The sequence below is a fragment of the Zingiber officinale genome, chromosome 7B (assembly GCF_018446385.1).
Source record: "Zingiber officinale cultivar Zhangliang chromosome 7B, Zo_v1.1, whole genome shotgun sequence".
Classification (NCBI taxonomy): domain Eukaryota; kingdom Viridiplantae; phylum Streptophyta; class Magnoliopsida; order Zingiberales; family Zingiberaceae; genus Zingiber; species Zingiber officinale.
Window position 1 is genome coordinate 70,922,686 of NC_055999.1, and position 23,876 is coordinate 70,946,561.

At 39.2% G+C, this 23,876-nt stretch overlaps 1 protein-coding gene across 1 annotated transcript in view; it reads right to left on the bottom strand.

The window, feature by feature from the left end:
* LOC122004419 (receptor-like protein EIX2) overlaps window positions 1–19,305 on the bottom strand; it is a 40,576-nt gene extending 21,271 nt beyond the window's left edge. The window contains exon 1 of the mRNA XM_042559310.1: window positions 16,557–19,305. Within this exon, the coding sequence (XP_042415244.1) occupies window positions 16,557–19,305 (2,749 nt within the window). The remainder of the gene's footprint in view (window positions 1–16,556) is intronic.
* Between the last annotated feature and the right edge of the window lie 4,571 nt (window positions 19,306–23,876).

Genomic DNA, 23,876 nt, shown 5'->3' on the forward strand with positions numbered 1-23,876 from the left:
TCCTTTGGTGGAGGTGCTCACTAGATTGACTTTCAAGACTTCTTCTTCTTCTTCACTTGTCTTGGATTCATCTTCAACCTTTGAGAATGCAGATGCTTCCTCATCTTCCTCATCCACACTTGTGGATGGCCTCTCTCCATCCTTCTCCTCCTCGGAAGTTGAGTGCTCGTCACCTTTCGGTTGCTCCACCTCCTCTCCTTGAGCAATTGAACCCATCTTCTTGGGCTCTTCTTCTTCTTGTGTAGGCAAAAACTCTTCTCCTAGAACTTTCTTCACTTTGCTCCACAAATCGTGAGCATTCTCGTATTCACCTACACGACTCATCACATCATTAGGAAAAATATCAATTAAAATTGATATTACATTTGAATTTACCTTTGCCCGTATGGTTTGCTCCTCCGACCAATGTCGTGGTCGGAGCTTCTTCCCTTTCTTGTCCTTCGGGACTTCAAATGGCTCTTCCACCACCATCATTGTGTCCTAATCCGTCTCGAAGAAGTTCTTCATCTTCACCATCCAAAAGGTGATGTCCCATAAGCTTCCTCCTTCGAACTTTGGTGGATCTATCAAGCCGGTCATCTTTGCTTCCTCGGCGGTTAGTCCGACGGAGAGTGGCCTCACTCTGATACCACTTGTAGGGGGATCGTGCGACCAGCTAGAAGGGGGTTGGATAGACGGTGCCCCCAAATCGAATGCTTCCTACGTATTTGTTAGTTGCGCAAGCGGAAATACAATAATACAAACACAAATATGAAAGCTAAATACTAAAGGAAAGAATGCAAACCAATACACGTCGATGTAACATGGTTCAGAGATAACTTACTCCTACTCCACGGTTGTCCATAAGGTAGACGATCCCTCAATCCGTCGGTGGATTAGCCCCCGTCAAACTCCGGCTATCTCAAGTCGCTCCTTGTGGGTGGAGAAACCTCACCACAAACTTACCAAGACCTCTTTGATTACACAAGCACTTGAGAACTCTTGTGACTACTAATTAGGTTTTAACCAAGTCTAATTTCGTAGCCTTGGCGGGCCATCCCAAGCTCCTTCTTATAGAGCTTGGAAGAAAATAGCCCTACTATTTTACCGTTACTAGTCGACTGGTCCTTGCACTAGTCGACTGGTGCCAACCCAACGACACTCCAATGACTCTTTACCAGTCGACTGGTCCTTGTACCATTCGACTGGTGCATGGCCGTTCGGGCACAAAAGCTCTCTGTGCTCACCACTAGTCGGCTGATCCCAGTACTAGTCGACTGGTACAACCCTAAGCCTAGGGTTCCCATCCCGAATACATTTCTCTCAACACTCGAACCCTCACGACTCACTTGACTCTTCTTTGCAGCCTTAACCTCTTCCCTTCAAGTCTATTTCATTTGACTCTCGTCCGTCGAATGCATTCAAGCCCGCGGCTCGTCCCCAATATCATCCTTCGCGTATGATGTATGCCCAAGGGCTGAAGATAGGAGAGATCAGTTATCACTTCCGGAAGGCCCAATTACAAGACTATGGGCAAAGCGTTTCAAGGAAGCACTAAATGGGCTAATCAAAAAACATTGGGAGGATTATGAGCAAGGAGAAACTAAGATAATCGCAACTGCTAGTCATGGCCTAATCCACATAATCGGGCATAACCATCCATGACTGGTCGCGCTTAACGGAAGAATGCTAATAAGCATGCAAAGCATGGGAATTGAAGACTTAAGTATTTTAGATTGTTTAATGAAGCATGCAACTTGGGACTCTAATTGTGCATGCATTTATTTTGTTTTGGGTTTCTAGATAGCTTGCATGAGGCATGCAACATTGGGACTCTAATTGTGCATGTACTTATCTTGTATTTTTCCTTGTTCACTCCCATTATATAAGGGAGGGACATCTTAGTATGAAGCAACTTAGTTTTTGGTGAGATTGTGTGCTCTCTTAGTTCTTGAAAGAACTTGCTTAACTTATCGAGTCTACTCTCGTGACGTTCAACCCATCGAAACTTATCACCCCTAGGTGTGGCGTTTCTTTCCTTCTTAGGCTTGGTTTGTGCCAATTCTTGGTTACGGGTCAAGGCTCACACTCTTGTCGTTTAGTTCTTGGGTTCTATCCACCTTTGTTTCGGGTTCCATCACATTTATTGGTGGGGTTTGTATCATCTGGTATCAGAGCTTCGGTTCAAAGGTAAGTGCAAATCTATCTTTACTTGTTGTTTAGCAAAAAGCAAAAAAAAAATCGTGGAATTAAAAAGGAAAAAAAAAAAGAGCGCAATGAAAAGACAAAAAAAAAAGAAGAAGAAGAAGAAAGCGTAAAAAAAAAAGCTGCTTGTGTGAATCGAAGTAAATTGTCTTCAACAATTCTTTTCTTGTTTTCCTTATTCTCAAACTTCTACTCTTTCATTTTCTCTTAAAATTCTGCCATCATAAGTTTCGGTGGTATCTTTTGAATTGCTACGTGATATTCTGATTTGTTCTAGAGTTTGATCAAGAACTGAGAGATATCATCAATTGAGAGCTACCACCCAAACGTGAGTTGAGTGCTTGTGAGGTTTTCTTTCATTTTGCAGCCATGTCCAACAACCAGGAGGATGGAGCAAATGAGGGTGCTAAGCCACTTCCGAACCTGCAATTACAAGCATTGATGGGGGAGATGCAGCGGACGATGAGGGCGGAATTAGAATCTATCCATGAGAGGTTGGATCGGGTGGAGGATGGGACACCAAGAAGACATCAACAAGACCGTATTACTAGACCACAACGAATACATGCCCAAGGGATTGATGTCGAAGAAGATGAAGAGGTTATTGTGGAAGACTTTGATGAGAAAAACTACAATCGGGCAGGATTGGACATCGAGGAGATAGAAACGGAACTAGAAGAAATAATGATTTAGGAGGGATTAAGATGAAAATTCCAACCTTCCAAGGAAGAAATGACCCAGAAGCTTACTTGGAATGGGAAACTAAGATGGAAATGGTGTTTGACTGTCATGAATTCTCAGAGTTTAAAAAGGTGAAGTTAGCTGCCATTGTATTCACTGATTATGCTATTGTTTGGTGGGATCAAGTGGTGATGACTCGGAGAAGGAATAGAGAGCAACCTGTGCCCACTTGGGAGGAGATGAAAGTGCTCATGAGAAGGAGGTTTGCACCCAGCCATTATTATAGAAGCTTATATCAGCGGCTTCAAAAGTTATCTCAAGGCTCCAAAAGTGTGAATGAATATTTCAAGGACATGGAGTTGTCCATGATCCGAGCTAATGTCAATGAAGATCGGGAAGCCACTATGGCCAGGTTTTTACATGGTTTAAACCCAGAAATTGCTGATATTGTTGAATTACAGCATTATGTTGAGCTGTCGGACATGGTCCACCAAGCACAAAAAGTGGAAGAACAACTCAAGAGGAGAGGATTGGCTAGGAGGGGACAACCAATGAATACTCATGGCACATGGCGGACAGCTCCAAGAAAGAAGGAACAACCTCAAAATAAGCCAAAGTTTGAACCCTTCAAGAAGCTCAAACCTACACCATCTACTACTCAAGGTAATCGCGAGCTCATTTCCTCCAAAACTCGTGATATCAAGTGTTTTAAATGTCAAGGGCATGGTCATATAGCTAGTCAATGTGTGAACAAAAGGGTGATGGTAATAAACGCTCAAGATGAACTTGAGTCGGAAGATAAGGATGAAATAGTTGAAGAAGTGCCATAAAAAGAGGACAGCGATGATGAACAACATGATGTTATTGGAGACTTATTTGTGGCCCGACGAGTTCTCAATCTACAAGCTAAGGAGGAAGAAGGTAATCAAAGGGAGAATTTGTTTCATACCCGTTGCTTTGTCAATAACAAGGTTTGTAATGTTATTATTGATGGGGGGAGTTGCACCAATGTGGCAAGTACTGATTTGGTGGAGAACTTATCACTACTAACTCGAAAATATTCGCGACCTTATCGACTCCAGTGGCTAAACGATTGCGGAGAAATCAAGGTAACAAAACAAGTCTTGGTAGCAATCTCCATTGGCAAATATGAAGATGAGCTGTTGTGTGACGTGGTTCTCATGCATGCACGCCATCTATTGTTGGGAAGACCTTGGTAATTCAATCGAAAGGTAACACATGATGGCTTAACAAATAAGTATAGTTTTACCTTGAAAGGGCAACCTATTATTCTTGTACCGTTGACTCCAAGACAAGTTATGGAGGACCAGTTGAGACTACAAAAAGCAAATGAAAAGAAGAAAGGAAAAGAAATTGAGAGAAAAAAATTGAGAAAACAGAAGTAGAGGGAAAGAAAAATGAGAGGAAAGAAGATGAGAGGAAAGAGACAAAAGAAGTGGGCAAGGAAAAAAAAAGGAGAGAGAAAGAAAAATATTTTTTATGCAAAAAAAAAAAGTGAGATTAAGCGAGCTTTGTTTTCAAATCAGCTGTCCCTTATCCTTTTGTATAAGGAGGCACTCTTGAGCACTAACGACCTTAACAATTCTTTGCCTAGTGTTATTGTTTCTCTCTTACAGGAATTCGAGGAGGTCTTTCCTGAAGAGGTTCCACATGGTTTACCTCCCATTAGAGGAATTGAACACCAAATTGACTTTATACCTGGTGCCTCCATTCCGAATCGACCTGCCTATAGAAGCAATCCGGAGGAAGCAAAGGAACTTCAGAGGCAAGTTAATGAATTATTAGAAAAGGGGTATGTTCGAGAAAGCATGAGTCCTTGCGTCGTGCCTGTGTTACTAGTTCCCAAGAAGGACGGAACATGGAGGATGTGTGTGGATTGTCGAGCCATCAACAACATCACGGTAAAGTATCGTCATCCAATTCCTAGGATTGATGATATACTTGATGAATTGCATGGTTCTTGTGTATTCACAAAAATTGATCTTAGGAGTGGATATCATCAGATTAGGATGAAGGAAGGTGATGAATGGAAAACTGGTTTTAAAACTAAGCATGACTTATATGAATGGTTAGTAATGCCTTTTGGCTTAACTAATGCTCCTAGCACTTTTATGCGTTTGATGAGCCATGTTTTGCGTGCTTTCTTAGGGAAATTTGTAGTTGTATATTTTGATGATATTTTGATTTTTAGCAGAAGCTTAGAAGAGCATGTTACACATTTAAGGTTAGTTTTGAGTGTTCTAAAAGAAGAAAAGATTTTTGCTAACATCGATAAATGCACCTTTTGTACGGAGAAAGTCGTGTTTCTTGATTTTGTGGTTAGTACTAAAGGCGTTGAGATGGATGAGGTAAAGGTGAAAGCAATCCAAGAGTGGCCAACACCGACAATAATTAGCTAAGTGAGGAGTTTCCATGGTTTGGCTAGCTTCTATTGACGGTTTGTTCGTGATTTTAGCAATATTGTAGCTTCTCTTACTAAAGTCATCAAGAAAAATAAGTCATTCAAGTGGGGAGAGGAGCAAGAGAGGGCCTTCAACACTTTGAAAGAAAAGCTAAGTTCTGCTCCTTTACTAATCCTACCAGATTTTTCTAAAACCTTTGAAATCGAATGTGATACTTCTGGTGTTGGTATAGTTGCTGTGCTTATGCAGGAAATGAGACCCATTACTTATTTCAATGAGAAGTTGAGTGGAGTCACTCTCAACTATCCCACGTATGACAAGGAAATGTATGCATTGGTGAGAGCATTGGAGACATGACAACATTATCTATGGCCAAAAGAATTCGTGATTTACACAGATCATCAATCTCTAAAGCATTTGAAGAGCCAACATAAGTTGAACCGACGCAATGCTAAATGGGTAGAATTCATTGAGACATTTCCTTATGTGATCAAATACAAGCAAGGAAAGGAGAACGTAGTTGCTGATGCACTATCTCGAAGGTATGCTTTACTGTCCACTTTAGATACGAAGTTACTTGGATTTGAATATATCAAGGATTTATATACTAACGATACTGATTTTTCTGATGTGTTCAAAGCATGCGATAAGGTTGCATTTGGTAAGTTCTATAGGCATGATAGGTTTTTATTTCGTGAAACTAGATTGTGTGTGCCTATGTGTTCGTTACGTGAATTATTCACTAGGGAAGCCCATGGTGGTGGATTGATGGGTCATTTTGGCTTTACTAAGACTTTAGGGGTTTTACAAGATCATTTCTTTTGGCCTCATATGAAACGCGACGTGGAAAGAATTTGTGAGAAGTGTATCACTTGCAAACAAGCTAAATTTAAATTGAAACCCCATGGCTTGTATACTCCTTTGCCTATACCTAGTGAACCTGGACTGATATTTCAATGGACTTTGTTTTGGGATTACCCTGGACCAAGAGGGGGAGAGATTCAATTTTTGTTGTGGTAGACAGATTCTCTAAAATGGCGTATTTCATTCCATGTCATAAAACCGATGATGCATCGCATATAGCTGAATTGTTCTTTAAAGAGGTTATTAGGTTGCATGGCATGCCTAGGACCATTGTCTCTGATAGAGATGTAAAATTTTTGAGTTATTTTTGGAAGACTTTGTGGGGGAAATTAGGAACTAAATTGTTGTTCTCTACTACTTGTCACCCCCAAACTGATGGGCAAACTGAAGTGGTCAATCAAACCTTGTCCTTTTTACTTTGTGCGGTCATTAACAAGAATTTGAGAATATGGGAAGATTGTCTACCTCATGTTGAATTTGCTTACAATAGGAGCATACATTCTGCGACTAAATTTTCTCCATTTAAAATTGTTTATGGTTTCAATCCCTTGTCACCATTAGATTTGATTCCTTTAGCTGTAAGTGAGCATATAAACTTAGATGGTAAGCAGAAGGCCGAATTCATAAAGAAGATTCATGAACAAGCACGACTGAATATTGAGAAAAGAACTCAGCAATACATGCAACAAGCTAACAAGGAGCGCAAGAAAATTATGTTTGAACCAGGAGAATGGGTTTGGTTGCACCTCCGAAAGGAGCGATTTTCGGACAAACGTCGTTCTAAACTTCTACCTCGAGGGGATGGCTCATTTCAAGTATTAGAGCACATCAATGATAATGCCTACAAACTTGAACTACCAGGTGAGTATGGCGTACATTCTACTTTTAATATTGCTGACTTATCCCTGTTTGATGCAGGTAATGATTTGAGGACAAATCCTTTTCAAGAAGGGGAGAATGATGTATGCCCAAGGGCTGAAGATAGGAGAGATCAGTTATCACTTCCGGAAGGCCCAATTACAAGACTACGGGCAAAGCGTTTCAAGGAAGCACTAAATGGGCTAATCAAGAAACATTGGGAGAACTATGAGGAAGGAGAAACCAAGATAATCGCAATTGCTAGTCGTGGCCTAATCCACGTAATCGGGCATAACCATCCATGACTGGCTGCGCTTAACGGAAGAACGCTAATAAGCATGCAAAGCATGGGAATTCGTTCATGAATGAAGACTTAAGTATTTTAGATTGTTTAATGAAGCGTGCAACTTGGGACTCTAATTGTGCATGCATTTATTTTATTTTGGGTTTCTAGATAGCTTGCATGAGGCATGCAACATTGAGACTCTAATTGTGCACGTACTTATCTTGTATTTTTCCTTGTTCACTCCCATTATATAAGGGAGGGGCATCTTAGTATGAAGCAACTTAGTTTTTGGTGAGATTGTGTGCTCTCTTAGTTCTTGAAAGAACTTACTGAACTTATCGAGTCTACTCTCGTGGCGTTTAACCCATCGAAACTTATCACCCCTAGGTGTGGCGTTTCTTTCCTTCGTAGGCTTGGTTCATGCCAATTCTTGGTTACGGGTCAAGGCTCACACTCTTGTCGTTTAGTTCTTGGGGTTCTATCCACCTTTGTTTCGGGTTCCATCATATTTATTGGTGGGCTTCGTATCAGCGTATGCCTCGAAGTTACTTCCCTCGGCCCTTGTCCTTGCTGCCTTGTCCACAGTCCCTCGGATTCTCCATCCTTCACCGGACCCGAAGTCATCAAGCTGAGTCATATGTGTATCCTGCAAACCTGCACACTCATATACACATATCAAATAATGAGGGTAACATAACTTAAACTCTTTGCCCAAACACCAAAACACATGGTCGCACGGACCATTGGGATTGTTCCAACAGAGTCTATATATATGGTGCAACCAAAGAACTTTGAGTCTAACAACTCAAAGTAACTAATATGTAGATTAAAGAAGTCCATTTATGATTTAAAATAGGCATCTCATCAGTGGTACCAAAAATTTGATCAAGTAGTTACCTCATTTGGATTTAAAGAGAACCCCATTGATCAGTGCATATATGTCAAGTTCAGTGGGAGCAAGTTTGTTATGCGTGTTTTATATGTGGACAATATATTGCTTGCGAGCAATAATAAGGGCATGCTGCATCAAATTAAGTCATTTCTATCTGGTAATTTTAAAATGAAAGATCTTTGTGAAGCATCCTTTATTTTAGGCATACCTATCTATCGTGATCATTCAAGAGGCATTCTTGGACTTTCACAACATACCTATACTGAAAAGGTGCTTATAAGGTATGGTATACAGGACTATACACCTGGTGACACACCTGTGTCAAGAGGTGACAAGTTCATCTTGTAGTAATATCCACGACTTGAACTTGAAATAAAGGAGATGGAGCATTTCCCATATGCATCAGTAGTGGGAAGTCTCATGTATGCACTAGTTTGTACTCAGCCAGATATAGCATTTATGTTGGGAATGTTAGGCAGATATGTTAGTAACTCAGGACCGTCACATTGGAAAACGGTAAAGAGAGTGATGCAGTATTTGCAAAGAACTAAAGGACATATGTTCACATATCGGAGATCAGATCCTTGGAGGTGATTGGATATTCAGACTCTAATTTTGTTGGATGCTTGGATAGCAGGAGGTCCACTTTGGGCTATATCTTCATGCTTGCTGGAGGGGCTATATCTTGGAAGAGCGTCAAGCAGACGCTAATAACCAGTTCTACAATAGAGGTAAAGTTGATAGCATGATATGAAGCATCCAATCACTGGATTTGCCTGCGAAATTTCATCATAGCATTGCAGATCGTTGATGGCATTAACAGGCCATTGAGGATTTATTGTGATAATAAAGTCGCAGAACTTTATGGCAAGAACAACTGCAGTTCATCGAAGTTTAAACATATTGGCATCAAGTTTCTAGCGGTTAAAGAAAGAGTTCATAGTAGTCAGATTATGGTAGAGCACATCAGAACAGATTCCATGTTGACTGATCCGTTCACCAAAGGCTTAGTACCTAAGGTGTTTCATGTGCATGTTGTGGATATGGGAGTCCTTATGGAAGAAGAACTCATTTAGTGGGAGTCTGTATTTATCTTATTACTCTATATTTGATAATAAAGATAAATATTTTATTTTGATTATTGTATGTACTTAAAGTTTAAAATATTAATGGGAATTTATATGTGTGTTCGACATTCTGACTATGATATCATCATTTACTACTGTTGTTTAGCATTTGGTATTTGTAAATATGATATAGATTTCTTTTGGAATCATACAGTTTGGATCATGATTTGATATTGCAGTTTAGCATAAAGTATTTTGTAAATATGATCTGACCTCTTTTGAGGTCACCTTAGAACCAGTTGAAAATTGATATGTACTAATCACATTTCATGTAATTTTCACTCTACACATCTACATCTTGATCTATGTCATTAATGACATTGGTATTGTGATTACTGTTGGGGCTTGTTACGATCATATACAGTAGCTATGACCTTTTTAGTCCTATACTAATGAAGTTAATGGACCAAATTTTTTTCAGGGGTATCTTGTACCCATAAAGTTTTATATCAACTAAAGTTTTACTTGTATTTCACATACAACTCACATATAGCCCAAGTGGGAGATTGTTGGATATAATTATCCCTATAAGGTGGGCTTATTTGTAAGTTGCATATGTGAATATGATCTAAATCCTTTAAAGTGATCTAACTTATGCTTATTGGGTTCGATTATTAGATGTAGACCATGAATGTGTAAAACTTTTAGTTCCACATCTATTATCATCTATATGCTAATAATAGATGTTCAGTATATATATGAACTTATAGTCCCACATCTATTATTATCTATGGGTTGATAATAGATGTCCACTAGATATAGGATTGATCCCCAAGGGCTTAGGGTATTATCTTGACATAGTTTCTTGTTCCCTATTGACAAGAAGCTTTACGGCGCCGTCATCCCTTAAGCCCCTTGGTAGACCTTCCTTTTCGCTGCATCTTCTTCCACAAAAATTAAGTCGACGATGCTAAAGACAAGGATATGACTCTTCGATCAGGTTCCTTGTCTATTATATTTATGTATTTTTTTTTTCTTATGTCATGTTTAATTGATGAAATGAAGATCCATGTTCACATGTTTTTGTTTTTCCTATTCGAATTCTTATTTTGATTGTCTAGAATTCATGTGGCTTAGGTTTTACAAGAACTTATCAGTACCAAATTCCTCCTTACTCATCAATCATCATCTTGATACATACCCTCTTCTTATGTGACTCCATTATTAATGGTTAGGTTGCATTCCGAGCATTTGGTTTGCAGTGGCTCCCCATAATGCTGAGGATTGCCCATGTAAGAAAAGTTGGTGAAGGATTGCAACTAAGTGCCCGTTGGTATTTTCCCACTAAAATTATTGTAGGATCAGTTTAAGACGCTCAAAGAATATAAAGCAGATATGTTCAAAGGAATTCTACCAGACAAGTAGTTCTCTGAAAGATCAAGCAATTCTAGTTGATTGTTGGGGTTATCTTTCTATTAGGTGGGCTTACATGTTATTTGTAAGCATATAGATTTATGCCATTAAGTGAACAAACTCATTAAGTGATCTAATGGTTATTGAGGATTTGTATTATTGGATGTAAGGTTTACATGTATAGAGCCCAATAAGTAATAATTCGTTCCGTTATTATCTATAGGTATAGGTTGATAAAAAAAATAAAAGTTTCATGGCTATATATGTAGGGCATGATCCCATAAAATTAAGAGATTCCGATAGATCTTCTCGATTCCCATTTGTGAGAAGAATACAGCCTCGTCACCCTAACTTTTAGGATCACATGAATGACGCATAGAGATGATGACAATTTTATTGCATTCAGGTCACATTTAATAATGGTCATTGTCATTTCAATTAATTTAATTGCTCATTTCAATTAATTTAATTGCCGCTATATGTTTGATGATACTAGATCTGCATATTTTCCTTTTGTTAAATTCATTAAGCTTAGAATTCTTGTTAGGAAAAGTATTTCCATTCGTTGACCCATCAGACCAGAAATGATTCTGATATAAGTTAGAGTGAGCGGACCCTTTAGATAATGGGGAAGTCAAAGTCAAGAAAATGGGATAACATTTAAACCTAGTCAAACATAAGATTCTTTGCATAGACCCGGATGGGAAAAACTAGTTGGGCCTAAAGATGTTTGGTCTTATCAAAATTGTATCATATAAAGGATCACATAAAGGCAGACTGACAGAGTGATTCTATTCATGCGTCCGGACGGATATAAATCTGCTCAGGATAAAAGGCATCCATCCTTATAAAGTTTCTAGCATACGTTCGGTATGCGCTCGACCGGGCAAAGCCTGATTGAGCCTAAAGGCACTTAACCTTATAAAGTTTCTAGCATACATTCAGCTGAGTGAAGACCAAACAAGCGTAATGGTGCTTGTATGCGCTCGACCGGGCAAAGCCCGATCGAACCTAAAGGCACTCAGCCTTATAAAGTTTCTAGCATACGTTAGGCCGGGCGAAGACCGAACGAGTTTAAGGGTGCTTGTATGTGCTCGATCGGGCAAAGCCCGATTGAACCTAAAGGCACTCAATTTTATAAAGTTTCTAGCATACATTCGACCGAGCGAAGACCGAACAAGCGTAAGGGTGCTTGTATGCACTTGACCGGACAAAGCCCGATCAAGCTTAAAGGCACTCAACCTTATAAAGTTTTTAGCATACGACCGGCTTAACGATTGGCCAGGATTATATTCAACATAACGTATTCTTAATGCATGACTAACTTTATGATCAGCCGAGATATATTCAATAGAAGGTATTCTTAGTGCATGACTGAATTTATAACCGGCCGGGATATATTCAACAGAAGGTGTTCTCAAGATACGACCGTCTTAATAACTGACCAGTATATATGTAGCAAACAAGCAGTCGACAGCTTCATGACATATTCTCTCGAAGCTTCTTCATTCATTAATTGGTTATAGCAATATACTCTTTTGCATATGTCATCATATCAAGGATTCAAGTCATAAACGACAAAGAGGGTACATCTGGAGTAGAAAAAAGATTTCTCAGAGGGTTATTGCACAAAGTCTAGGTTGCACTCTTCTTATCTTCTAACAAACCAGGAACCATCTCACGATTGTTGAGGTTATGTGAGGTGGTATAAAAAGGGAATTTTCTCCGCTGGCAAGATATGCAAATATAAACACTTGCATCTTAAACCTTATTTTTTTTGCATTTTTGGTTGCTGTTCTACTTCCACTTTTCCAAGAAAGGAGACTGACTTGAACGTCGAAGGGCTTAGCTAGAAATTTCTACCCCAGATTTAGGTCACTAACATTTTGTTGGCTCCTCTCACTGTGCACAGGACCATCAAGGAGTTCCTTCAGATCTTGATAGATTCGTCATTCTTCATTCACTAGATCTAACATACGATCTCATCGCCTTCAGATAGGATCACATTCCAAGACAAGTTGAAGCTCATTTGGAACCGCTCTTCTAGAATCTCACATAATCTCACCAAAGAGATTGTTGTTAAAGAGGTCAATGATAGTGACAAGCAAAAGCATTGTGGTGAAAGATAGTTGTAAATCTTTGGCAATTATATATATTGACCCTGTTGATAAAGTAAATGGAATCCGAATTAAGTTGAGCAAGTTCTTTGCCTTTCTGACCTGTCACCATGGAGCTGAAGTTACCAAAACTTGGAGGTAAAGAGTCAGAAAGGTTATTGTGAGCAAGGTCAAGCACTTGGAGAGAAGGGACTAATGAGACCTGCGACCAGATTTGATTTCACAACTCAAATTATATATTTGATGGGTATGGCATCAGACAACTTATTCAAGCTCAAATTGATAACTGCAAGTTGGATACATTGTTTCAAGGTCGTGGGAATTGCACCAGTGAAGCTATTGTTATTCTATAACCACCTATGTTATATATTTGGTAGTCGTAAATGAAAAAAAGGGATTCCATTTGAAATATATCAAACAATTCATTCTCTATTCGATCCTTTTTTTTATTTGATTTGTTTATTTTGTTGTTTGCATGTTTTGCTTGATCTATCTAACGCGTGGCTTGTCTACCACGCACTTGTTCGTCCGTTCACCCAATCCATATAATTTATTCATCAGACTAATACCTAGGGTTGTAAATAAATCGAGCCGAGTCAAACTTTAGGGTGCTTAAACTTATTTGATAAGGTAATCAAGTCAAGTCAAGCCGAGCTTAAAATGAACCAAACTTTTGAAATGAGTGTTCAAGTTTGGCTTGATTTATTTTTTATGAGCTTGAGCTTGTTTGAAGTTTGACTTAAGCTTAGTTCGTTTAGATGTTATCAAGCTTTCAATTCAAGCTTGGCTTGAGCTTAGTTCGAGTGTGGTTCGTTTAGATGTTATCAAGCTCTCAATTCAAGCTTCTTTGATTGTTTGAAACATTTAATTGCTTGATTGGTTATTGAACTTGATAATTTAAATTTATTTTATTTTATTTTATTATTTATTTAGCATATTGAAAAGAGTTTTATTAATAAATATGGTTCGTTAACATTATTCATGAATATTGTTCACGAACGTTAACGAGTTGAACACATATGTGTTCAAGCTTGTTTGTTTAGCTTAACGAGCTGTTCAAGCTTATTTGTTTAATTAATTTTATGTATATTGAACGAATATAAATAACCTTTTATCAAACCGAATACCAAACTTATTCACGAACACTTAATTCATTTACAGCTCTACTAGTATACTTGATTTATTCAATTAGTCCGACATGCCTTACCCACACTCTTTATCTAGAGAGACGATCTCAATCCACCAAATTTTCCTAGTACACTCCATTTGTTTGATTCAACTCACATTCATTCAGTCTGTGCACATAGTTTGTCTATAGACCCACTTAATCTTTTGGTTTGTCTTACATGTCTTGTTTGGCTGGTTTCTTGGAATCCCTATCCATCTTATTAATTTTTATTTTAGATTTGAAAATTGATGATCAAGTATTTCATCAAAATAATAAAATGAGTAGAATAGAATGAGGATTCTTTATAATAATCAAAGGTTTCTATAATAATTTTAGGGTCAGAGAGTACGAAACTTACTAAAATCTTGGAGAATTCTGATGAAATGTTGTAAATCTACAAAATGAAAGGTTGACTAATTTTATTTTAACATCAACTAATAAATACATTTGTTAGATAATTAGAAGCACATGCACATCAGCACTTGGGAGAGCGTTGAAGATCTACAGGTCTGATTCACTCTCACTGCATTATTTTTTTAATAATTAATCAAACTAGTACTAGTATTAATCTTGATACGATGTATAATGATAGGATCCAAAAGTCAGGAGTCAAGAGAATGTGACGGTTAGAAATCAAGAGTACGTGACAGTTAGAATTCAAGGAGGCGCAGAAGTCAGGAGTCAAAGGAAAGTGACAGTCAGAAGTCAAGGGGACATGACAGTCAAAAGTCAAGGAGGCGTGGCCGTCAGAAGTCAAGGAAACGTGGCAGTGAATATACAGAGGGGGACCACCCGAGGCCATCCGACGTATAAAGCCAGGCAGGGTCCACCGGTCAGGAAATCAGATCGATGACAGGATGCGTGATCAGGACGAAGCCCGACCTGGCTTTACGAGTCGGATTTTCTCAGGCTAGCCCGCATAAACCGACTTGTCATTCTCGGTCGGATCTGAATTATAAACGTCGGTAAAGAGGGATTCCGATCGCACCCCTCCATCCATCTAGTCTATTCGTCAATACTTAACCGTCTGACTCGGGCGGCCTCGATCACACCCGGGCATGATAGTAGGCACTACGCGACAACAGGTCAGATAATCGTAACCACTTGTCAGAGAATATTTGCTGCATGTCAGGAAATATTCCAGTGGTTGGGGTCATCTGCAAGTAGAACCATCCTCCATTCTATAGAAGAAGGCCACGTGCCCCACACCACTCGACAAGTCCTGACACCTAACACCCTCGGATAGGGGTTAGTCTCCCAAAGGTACGCACTGTCATATAAAAAGGGCGTCCTCTCCCTTGTGCAGGTACATTGTTCTTCTGGGAAAAAAGTACCTGACTTGAACGTCGGAGGGTCTGCTTCTGGGACTTTTCCCCTGGTTCTTGGTGTCTAACATTCCATGTGCTTGTCTGAGTATGCGCAGAGCGCTGTACCACCGGCTCAGGCTCAATAGTCCTTTAAGGTCACGTGGGGGGTCTGTCTATCAAAGCTCACACGACCGTAGCATCATAGTCTCTCCTCCGTCAACACTAACAATATCTCATCTAATCTTCATCTGACTCAAATTTCGAACAGATAAAAACTAAAGTCTTTAATTTCTTATAAATAAAAAAATATTAACTATATATTCTGTATACATAGAGCCTTTAAAAAAATTACAAAGTAAAAAAAAAACATTTTACCTTTTTATTTTGCGAAATAAAAAAATAGTTCTTTTATCCTTCCCTACGTGCAATGCTACCATCGCCATGCCTAGTCAGATTTGTGGTAAGCTTGTTTGATTAATTGGACTAAATCGTTAAAATAGTTATGTGAATGATTATCAAGTTTGATAATATAAATTTATTTATTAATTTTAAATTTTTTTTACTTATTTAATATGTTAATAAAAAATTTATTAATGAATATTATTCATGAATGTTAATGAATTGAACATATATCTGTTCAAACTTATTCGTTGAGCTTAACGAGTTGTTCAAATTTGTACATTTAATTAATCTTATGCATATTGAACTAATATAAATAAATTTTTATTAAATCAAATATCAAATTTGTTCACGAATACTCGATTCATTTATGATCCTAAAGTTAATATTAATATTATATTGCATCATCCATATCTTCCCAGCCTAAGTAAATGGTAAACCCAGCCAAGAGAGGATTGACATACTTGAGAATTGAGATTAAGTCACACAACTTCCAACTGTTTTAACTGAGAAAGGAGATGTGTTTCTTGTTGCAACAACAATGGACGATATTGTAATATGGATAAATCATGCATGAAGCAAATCTGGAGGTGAAATCAACAGGTATTGACAGACTATCCAGCGGCCATACAGAGATAGGAAGAACACAGCAGAAGACCAAGAAGCACGTCTTTCTTTTGTTTCAAATATCATGATTGCCACACAACTCTAAACCATGCAAATCCAACTATAATTCAGATAAAAAGCTAGGTCTAACATCATTACACTGCAGCTCTTAATTATTCCATATATTCTATTTATGGTTTAATTATGATCACATGTGCATGAACCAATTGCAAATCCCGTCAATGAGTAGGATGTATTTGATTCTTATGCTCCTCTTGATCATAAATGTACCCACGAATCCCCAGAAACCAAACACAAATCCAGGAGTAAAACCAATGAAATACCAAATTCCTCCGTACTTATCATCTTCATGCATGCTCTCTTCTTCGGTTACTCTATCAATGGTTGGGTTGTCGCCTGGGCACTTGATCTGCAGTGGCTCCCCACAAAGTCGAGGGTTGCCCATGTACGACAAGTTAGTGAAAGTTAGCAGCTGATTGCCCATTGGTATTCTCCCAATAAGATTGTTGTAGGATAAATTTAAGATGCTCAGGGAATATAAAGCAGATATGCTTGAAGGAATTCCACCGGACAAGTTGTTCTTTGAAAGATCGAGCGATTCTAGTTGACCTATGAGACCAATCTCATATGGCATGCTGCCTGAGAAATGATTCCAAGACAAGTTGAGGAAACGAAGGCCATGGAGATTTGTCAGCTCCTCTGGAATCTCGCCGGAGAGTTTGTTGTTGGAGAGGTCGATGCTAGTGACAAGCCAAAGCGAATTGCTATAAGTCAACTGTAAGCCTTTGGCAATTATAGTGACATTCTCATGGTAGTAAAATGAACGCTCTCCTGGCACTCTCGTATGAAGCTGAGCAAGTTCTTTGCCATTCTGGTCTGTTGCCATGGAACTGAAATTACCAAAACCTGAAGGCAGAGAGCCAGAGAGCTTATTGCAAGCAAGATCTAGCACTTGGAGCGAAGGGATCAGTGACAGTTCCAATGGGATTTCACCACTCAACTTGTTTGACCTCAGAGAAAGAACTCGCAGTGACTTCAGACTCCCTCCATCCCAACTGGGTATGTCATCAGACAATTCATTGAAGCTTAAATCCATAACCAGGAGACTGCTGCATCCTTGCAAGGTTAAGGGAATTCTGCCAGAGAAATTATTGTTGTTCAAGTGCAGCGACTCGAGCATGGTCAGAAACCCGAGCGTTGGGGGAATACCACCTGATAATTCATTGCTAGAAAAATCCAAGATCGCAAGCTGTTGTGATTTGCTCCAGCAATTTGGGAGTGCTCCAGATAAACTATTGTTGTTAAGTTCCACAAGTCGCAAAGGTGGTACACAAATGGAGGATGGAACCGTTTTACTTAAGCTATTATTAGACAAAAGCATAACGCGAGGGCCGCCGCCAAACAAGCTTTCAGGAATTGGTCCACTGAATGAATTGTGAGAGAGGTCCAAGTACAGACTGACATGAAGCATTCTTGGTATCAAGCCTCCCAAGTTGTTGTGGCTTAAATCAAAGACTGCCACATTCTTGAAGCATTCTAAAGAGATTGGCAGCACCCCTCTCATGTGATTGCCAGAGGCATTCAGCGCCATGAGTGGCATGCACAAGTTCCAAAACCACTCTGGAAAGAAGTCTGATATGCCGTTATTCGATATGTCAAGGGAGTGCAATCTGGTTTGGTTCTGCAGCCATGGAGGAAACCTGGGCCCCAAGTTGCAAGATCTCATTGCGATTACATTTGCATGGAATGGAGGAAGCCAGCCACTGCTCACGTTGATTGACAAATGGTTGTGAGATAGATCCATGGTGAGTAAACTTGTGAGGTTGGCGAAGTGTGCTTTTGTGAGGCCTCCAACCAAATAGTTGGAAGACAGATTTAAGCTCATTAGTCGAGACAGTTTCCCCAAAGAAGTTGGGATTGAGCCACTCAGTGAATTGGAGCCAAGGTCAAGTTTAAACAACCTCTGAAGCTTGTCCATGTGAATTGGTAGAGGGCCACCGATCTCATTTCCCTGCAGGATAAGGGAAAGCCGCATGTCATCGTTTCTGCATTTTGATAGTTGCTCGAAAAACTCAGCAAGCTCCCCTGCTATTCTATTATTAAGGAGATGAATTCTACTCAAGTTGCACAGATCCCCCAATGAACTAGGTAGTGATCCACTTATGAGGTTGTCAGACAAACTGAGTTGTTCCAATTGCTGGAGATTTCCAACTGAATTTGGTATGTGCCCAGTAATTTGATTGCCTGATAAGTTCAGATTCTGCAGGGCAGTCAGATTGCCAATAGTCCCTGGAATGGCTCCAACCATTCTGTTATTAGACAGATCTAAAACTGACAGTTTACTCAAGTTTCCAATGCTTTTGGGCATTACACCTTCAATGTTGTTGAAAGAGAGGAGCAAGGCTTGCAAGCATTTAAGGTTTCCAATACTTTCTGGAATCTGACCACTGATGCTGTTATGGCTCAAGTCCAGGAACTGCAGATTTCTGAGATGGATAACTGTTTCAGGTATTTCTCCCTCCATACTGTTATGGTTTAGAGCTAAGTGAAGCAGCTTCGAGAGATTGCCGAGCTGGTGTGAAATTCTTCCACTGAATCCGGCTTGAGAAAGGTGTAAGTGCTCCAGTTGAGTTAAAGATCCAAGAAACCCAGGAATTGGAGCGCCACCGAAGTTGTTCCAGCTTAAATCTAAATAAGTCAAGTGCTCCAAATCAGGTAGAGAAGAAATTACCTCACTTTTTATGGGCGTTGACCCTCCAAGATTAGAGAGATCAAGTTTTACAACATGACTCGTTATGTTGTGGCACTGAACTCTCTCCCATGTTCTGCAGTCGTCGCCGCTCCATGAAGACAGTTCGCCATGGGCGATAGAGAGCCCATTTTTCACGTTGAGCAGTGCCTTCCGCTCCTTCTCTATGGCCAGTTGCGCCGATCCGGAGATAAGCGAAAGAAAAATCCAGAAGAGACACAGAAGAGTGTTGGGCGAAGAAGAAGCAGCAGCAGAAGCATTGCAAGCCATGAACTACTGCACAAGACTTGGAAGAGTGCAACAATCTCAGCAATATTTTGCTGCTTCTTTTGTTCTTAATTTCTGAGTCCACGCACAATAATGTTGGTCCATGAAAGTGACTCTACAAGTATGCGTTGCCTAACTTTATTGGAAACTTTCCTGTAATAAGACCAATTCAAACATTTTTAATTCTCTGCACATTTATTTAGTGAGATCCCAGAAAGTATTGGAATCTAAAAGACTTGGAAGATTGTCTCCTCTCTAGTCTCTTTAACTGCCATTGGAGGTGTAATGGCTGAAAGCATCGGTAACTTCAGTAGAAAGCCATACGTCGGTGTTCTTATCTTGTACCCACCTTTTCAATGTCGAGCCATAAATGTACGACCTTATCTTGGTTTTCCGGGATTTATCTTCCGGTATCTTATTATGGGATCGATGATATTATGCCGTTTGGGATGAACGATATCACCTTTCACTCTCGATAGGGGTGTCATGTGATTAAGGAAGTCAATAATTCTGCTGAGGTAGCGGTCAAAGTCAATAGATCCGCTCTGTGATCTTACATAACTCTCGGCTCCACATAGCCCTCAACTCCGGTAAGCCCCCGACTCCACGATGGCCTTGATTATAGAGTAGGAGGGCTAGAGGTGGAGGTAGCTAAAGAAGATCAGCAAGAACATCAGGCATGCCCTCCTCTGCTATTGGATTTGGGTCGGATTGATATTGGTCCTCTCTCCTCCAAGACATGACTCTATGATCATCTATATGGATATCAGCTAATGACAGGTTCCTAGCACCTATTATGTCAAACTCATTTAGGACTTTGACATCACTTGATATCAAAGTCTAATGATGCTAGGTATGAGATCATAATATAACAATAAGTCATGTGGACCCGTTGGCTAATGCTAACACTGGTTGAGTAAATGATGACATAGAACATATGCAAACTAATATCTATGTCTAGCCTCTTACACAATGTATAAAGGAGAAATGAGTGAAATAGTCGCATCATGGCTACATCTCTAGTGGTGAGGGGGAAATACATAACACGAGGACCCTATATAAGACATATTCTTGAATCTTCAGCATGTCAAATTGAAATTGAGTCACTGTTGGTACCTAACCCCCCCATATAAAATATATATATATGAGTATATCATATCTGAAGTGATGTGTGAGTATGAATCACCAAATGGTAGGTCTTTAGGGGGTCGCACAGAAAGGGACACACTGAGGGTCTTAATCCTAAGTGGTCTCTAATGATAGTATGAGATAGTGTAACATCTCTACTGGCTACTGTACTAGTATATGTGAGATCATCAACTTTAACTAAATTATTATATAGTTCGGTACATAATTCTATGTTAACCAAACTATAACAGTAAATTAAGTTGTGTAGTCTATAGTAGTTAGTGATCTCAACACATGGTATGCATGACCTCAGAAAGAAACTCCTACAAAGATATCTAGAATGCAAGGGAATATAGGAGTTGGATAAAAATATAATCTAAGTTCTTCTGTCAAAAATCTAGCGTCGGTACTAGGAGTCTAAGAGGGGCCAACACTAGTATTCTGTCGCTCATGCCTACTCAAATAAATTGTAGAATTTAAATTCTAAACTAATATTAATAATTTCAAAAGTTTAAGTTTAGAGTATTATCAAGATATATTTGAATATTTTTAAATAGAATTGATGACCGGTTGATCTAAGCCACGTAAAGTTGAGAACTAGGAGAAAAAGTTTAAATTGAGGAAAAAAGTTTAATTTCGGAAGCCCACTTAGCCAAACCTCCTTTGTTTAAGTTCATTTAGGCTACGTTTGGTAGGGTGTAATCTGCCTTATAATGTAATCAGAATTACATTACAAGGTTAATTATTTTGTTTGTTTTAACTTTAAACATGTAATGTAATGTAATCTCGATTACAAAAGTTAGTGAAGTTTTGTAATCTGGATTACAAAGTAAATACTATGTAATCTGTCGGTAGAAGTCGTAGGATATTTTTATCATTTTATAATAATATGAATTACATTCCTTATAAAAAATAATGGATATCAAACAAAAGAATGTAGTCACCCTTGTAATCAAAGATTACATATGATGCGGTGAAGAGATAAAAGAGGAGGGCATGGTGGACATTTGACATGAGTTAGGTTTTGCCTTTAAAAGAGAGACCGCATGGATAAGATCCCTTATGCTTCAGCCATATGATCTATTATGTACGTCATACTATGTACTCGTCCTGATATTTCGTATGCTTTGAGCATGACGAGCAGATACCAGTCAGATCCAGGTGAAAGTCATTGGATAGCAGTCAAGAATATTCTTAAGTATTTAAGAAGGACTAAAGAATATTTCTTGATATATGAAGGCGATGACGAGCTAGCTGTAAAGGGTTACAGTGATGCTAGCTTCCAAACTGATCAGGATGATTATCGATCGCAGTCTGGGTTCGTGTTTCACATAAATGGTGGTGATGTGAGCTGGAAGAGTTCGAAGCAAGACACAGTCGTTGATTCTACAACAGAGGCTGAGTATATTGCTGTATCAGAAGTAGCAAAGGAGGCAGTTTGGATCTGCAAGTTCATTACTGAGCTTGGGGTGGTTCCTAGCATAGCCGATCCGATAGAGCTCTATTGTGACAACAATGGAGCAATTGCACAGGCAAAGGAACCTCGCTCACACCAGCGGACCAAACACATACTACGGCGCTTCTATCTCATTCGAGAGATCATCGATAGAGGAGATGTGAAAATTTGTAGAGTACCCACAGAGGCTAACATCGCTGATCCCTTGACCAAGGCTTTGGCACAGAGAAAGCATGATAGTCACACTAGGTCATTAGGCCTTAGAGCCTACATTGATTGACACTAGTGCTAGTGGGAGATTGTTAGTTAGAACCTTAGAGCCAATCATATGATGATTGTTGTATGAACTCATTGTATAATATTCCTATGTATATAAAGGCATTTGTTTTGGTTATTATACTTACTTGTATTGGTGCCAAATAACTAAGTATAATAGTGTCCTTGAGTAGAAGGTTCTTACCTTTATCAATCGATTGGTTGAATCGATAGTGAGATGATATAGGGACCACTACTCTTAATCATTTCTAGTCAAGTATTAACATTCAGGGACAATGTTAATGCAATGAGACTAGCATGTAGGTTAACTCGATGACTTGATCTCACAAGTCATAGATATAGAGATATCAAGTTGACACATGGGTATGCACTGGAGAATGTATACTGAATGACCTGCCATGAGAAAGTATCATGGATCGTTATATGAGTGTCATATATTTTCTCATGTGGATATTAGTATGACTATTAGTCCTTGGACCTGAAGTCACCATGGTTCCCTATATAAGAAGTTGCATACTTTGGCTTCGTCAAACGTCATCCGTAACTGGGTGGACTATAAAGGCAATTACTGGGTATGTAACAAATTATGCGGAGGGATGTGAGTGATGTAGATGAGATCCATCTCTCCTATATAACGGGAGTGACATCGTTATTCTTGATAGAGTGAGACCACTAAGTGCATGGTCATGCCCAAATAAGTCAATATGAGATATTGAGCTCATTTGATTATATTGAGTCTACTTGGAGTTCAAGATTTAGATTGATTAGAGGATGACACGATCTATGCATCAAATCGATCAATCTAGATGTTAAGGATAGAAGGACAATGTCATATATTGTGAAGAGTCACAATTAGTAGTCACAAGGTGATGTTGGATCTCAACATTCTTGTAACTTGGGTAGTAATGATGTGTTGCTAGATACCACTCATTACTTATGTTTCTAAATGGGTTTAGGAGCATTGCCAACGTTACAATAACCTATAGGGTCACACACAAAGGGAAATTAGATGGAGATTAGGTTCATATGATGAACCAAGAGGATTAGGTTCATGTGATGGACCAAATTGGATTAAGAGTAATCCAAATTAGACTAATTGAGTTGGACTCAATTTGATTCATGTGTCCAATGAGTCTAATTAGATTATGATTTATTGAGTCAATTTAATTCAATGAATGTAGATTCATTAAATTAAATTGGTGTGAATCAAATGGTTAGATTTGATCAACCATGGGAGATAAGTGATCAAGTTTGACTTGACTTGAGAGGGAAGATGAAGGGTCAAGTTTGACTTGACCATTTGCTATCTCATTTGTGAGTTGACATAAGATGGCCCAATGATGATGTTCCACATCATCAAGGTTGGCTTATGTGGGTGCCACATCATGAGGGAGATCAAGAGTTGTGACTTTTGATATCCCATAGAAGTTTAAAACCCCTTCTTTGAAGTGACTGGCCACTTGAATGAGTGGGTTATTGCATTTGTGTGCTATTCACTCCTTTTTCTTCCTCCTCTCATCTTCCTCTCTCCCTCTCCTCCACCTTGGCCGAAACCTTCAAGAGTGCTAGCACACTTTAAGGTTTCTTCTCCACCTTTTTGTTCGTGTGGATACACATAGAGGGGTGTTCACTTGACACCCTTGAGATCCGGCGAACCATGGACGAGCGGGATAAGCGAAGGGCTTCGCATCAAAGGTATAACTTCTTTACCATG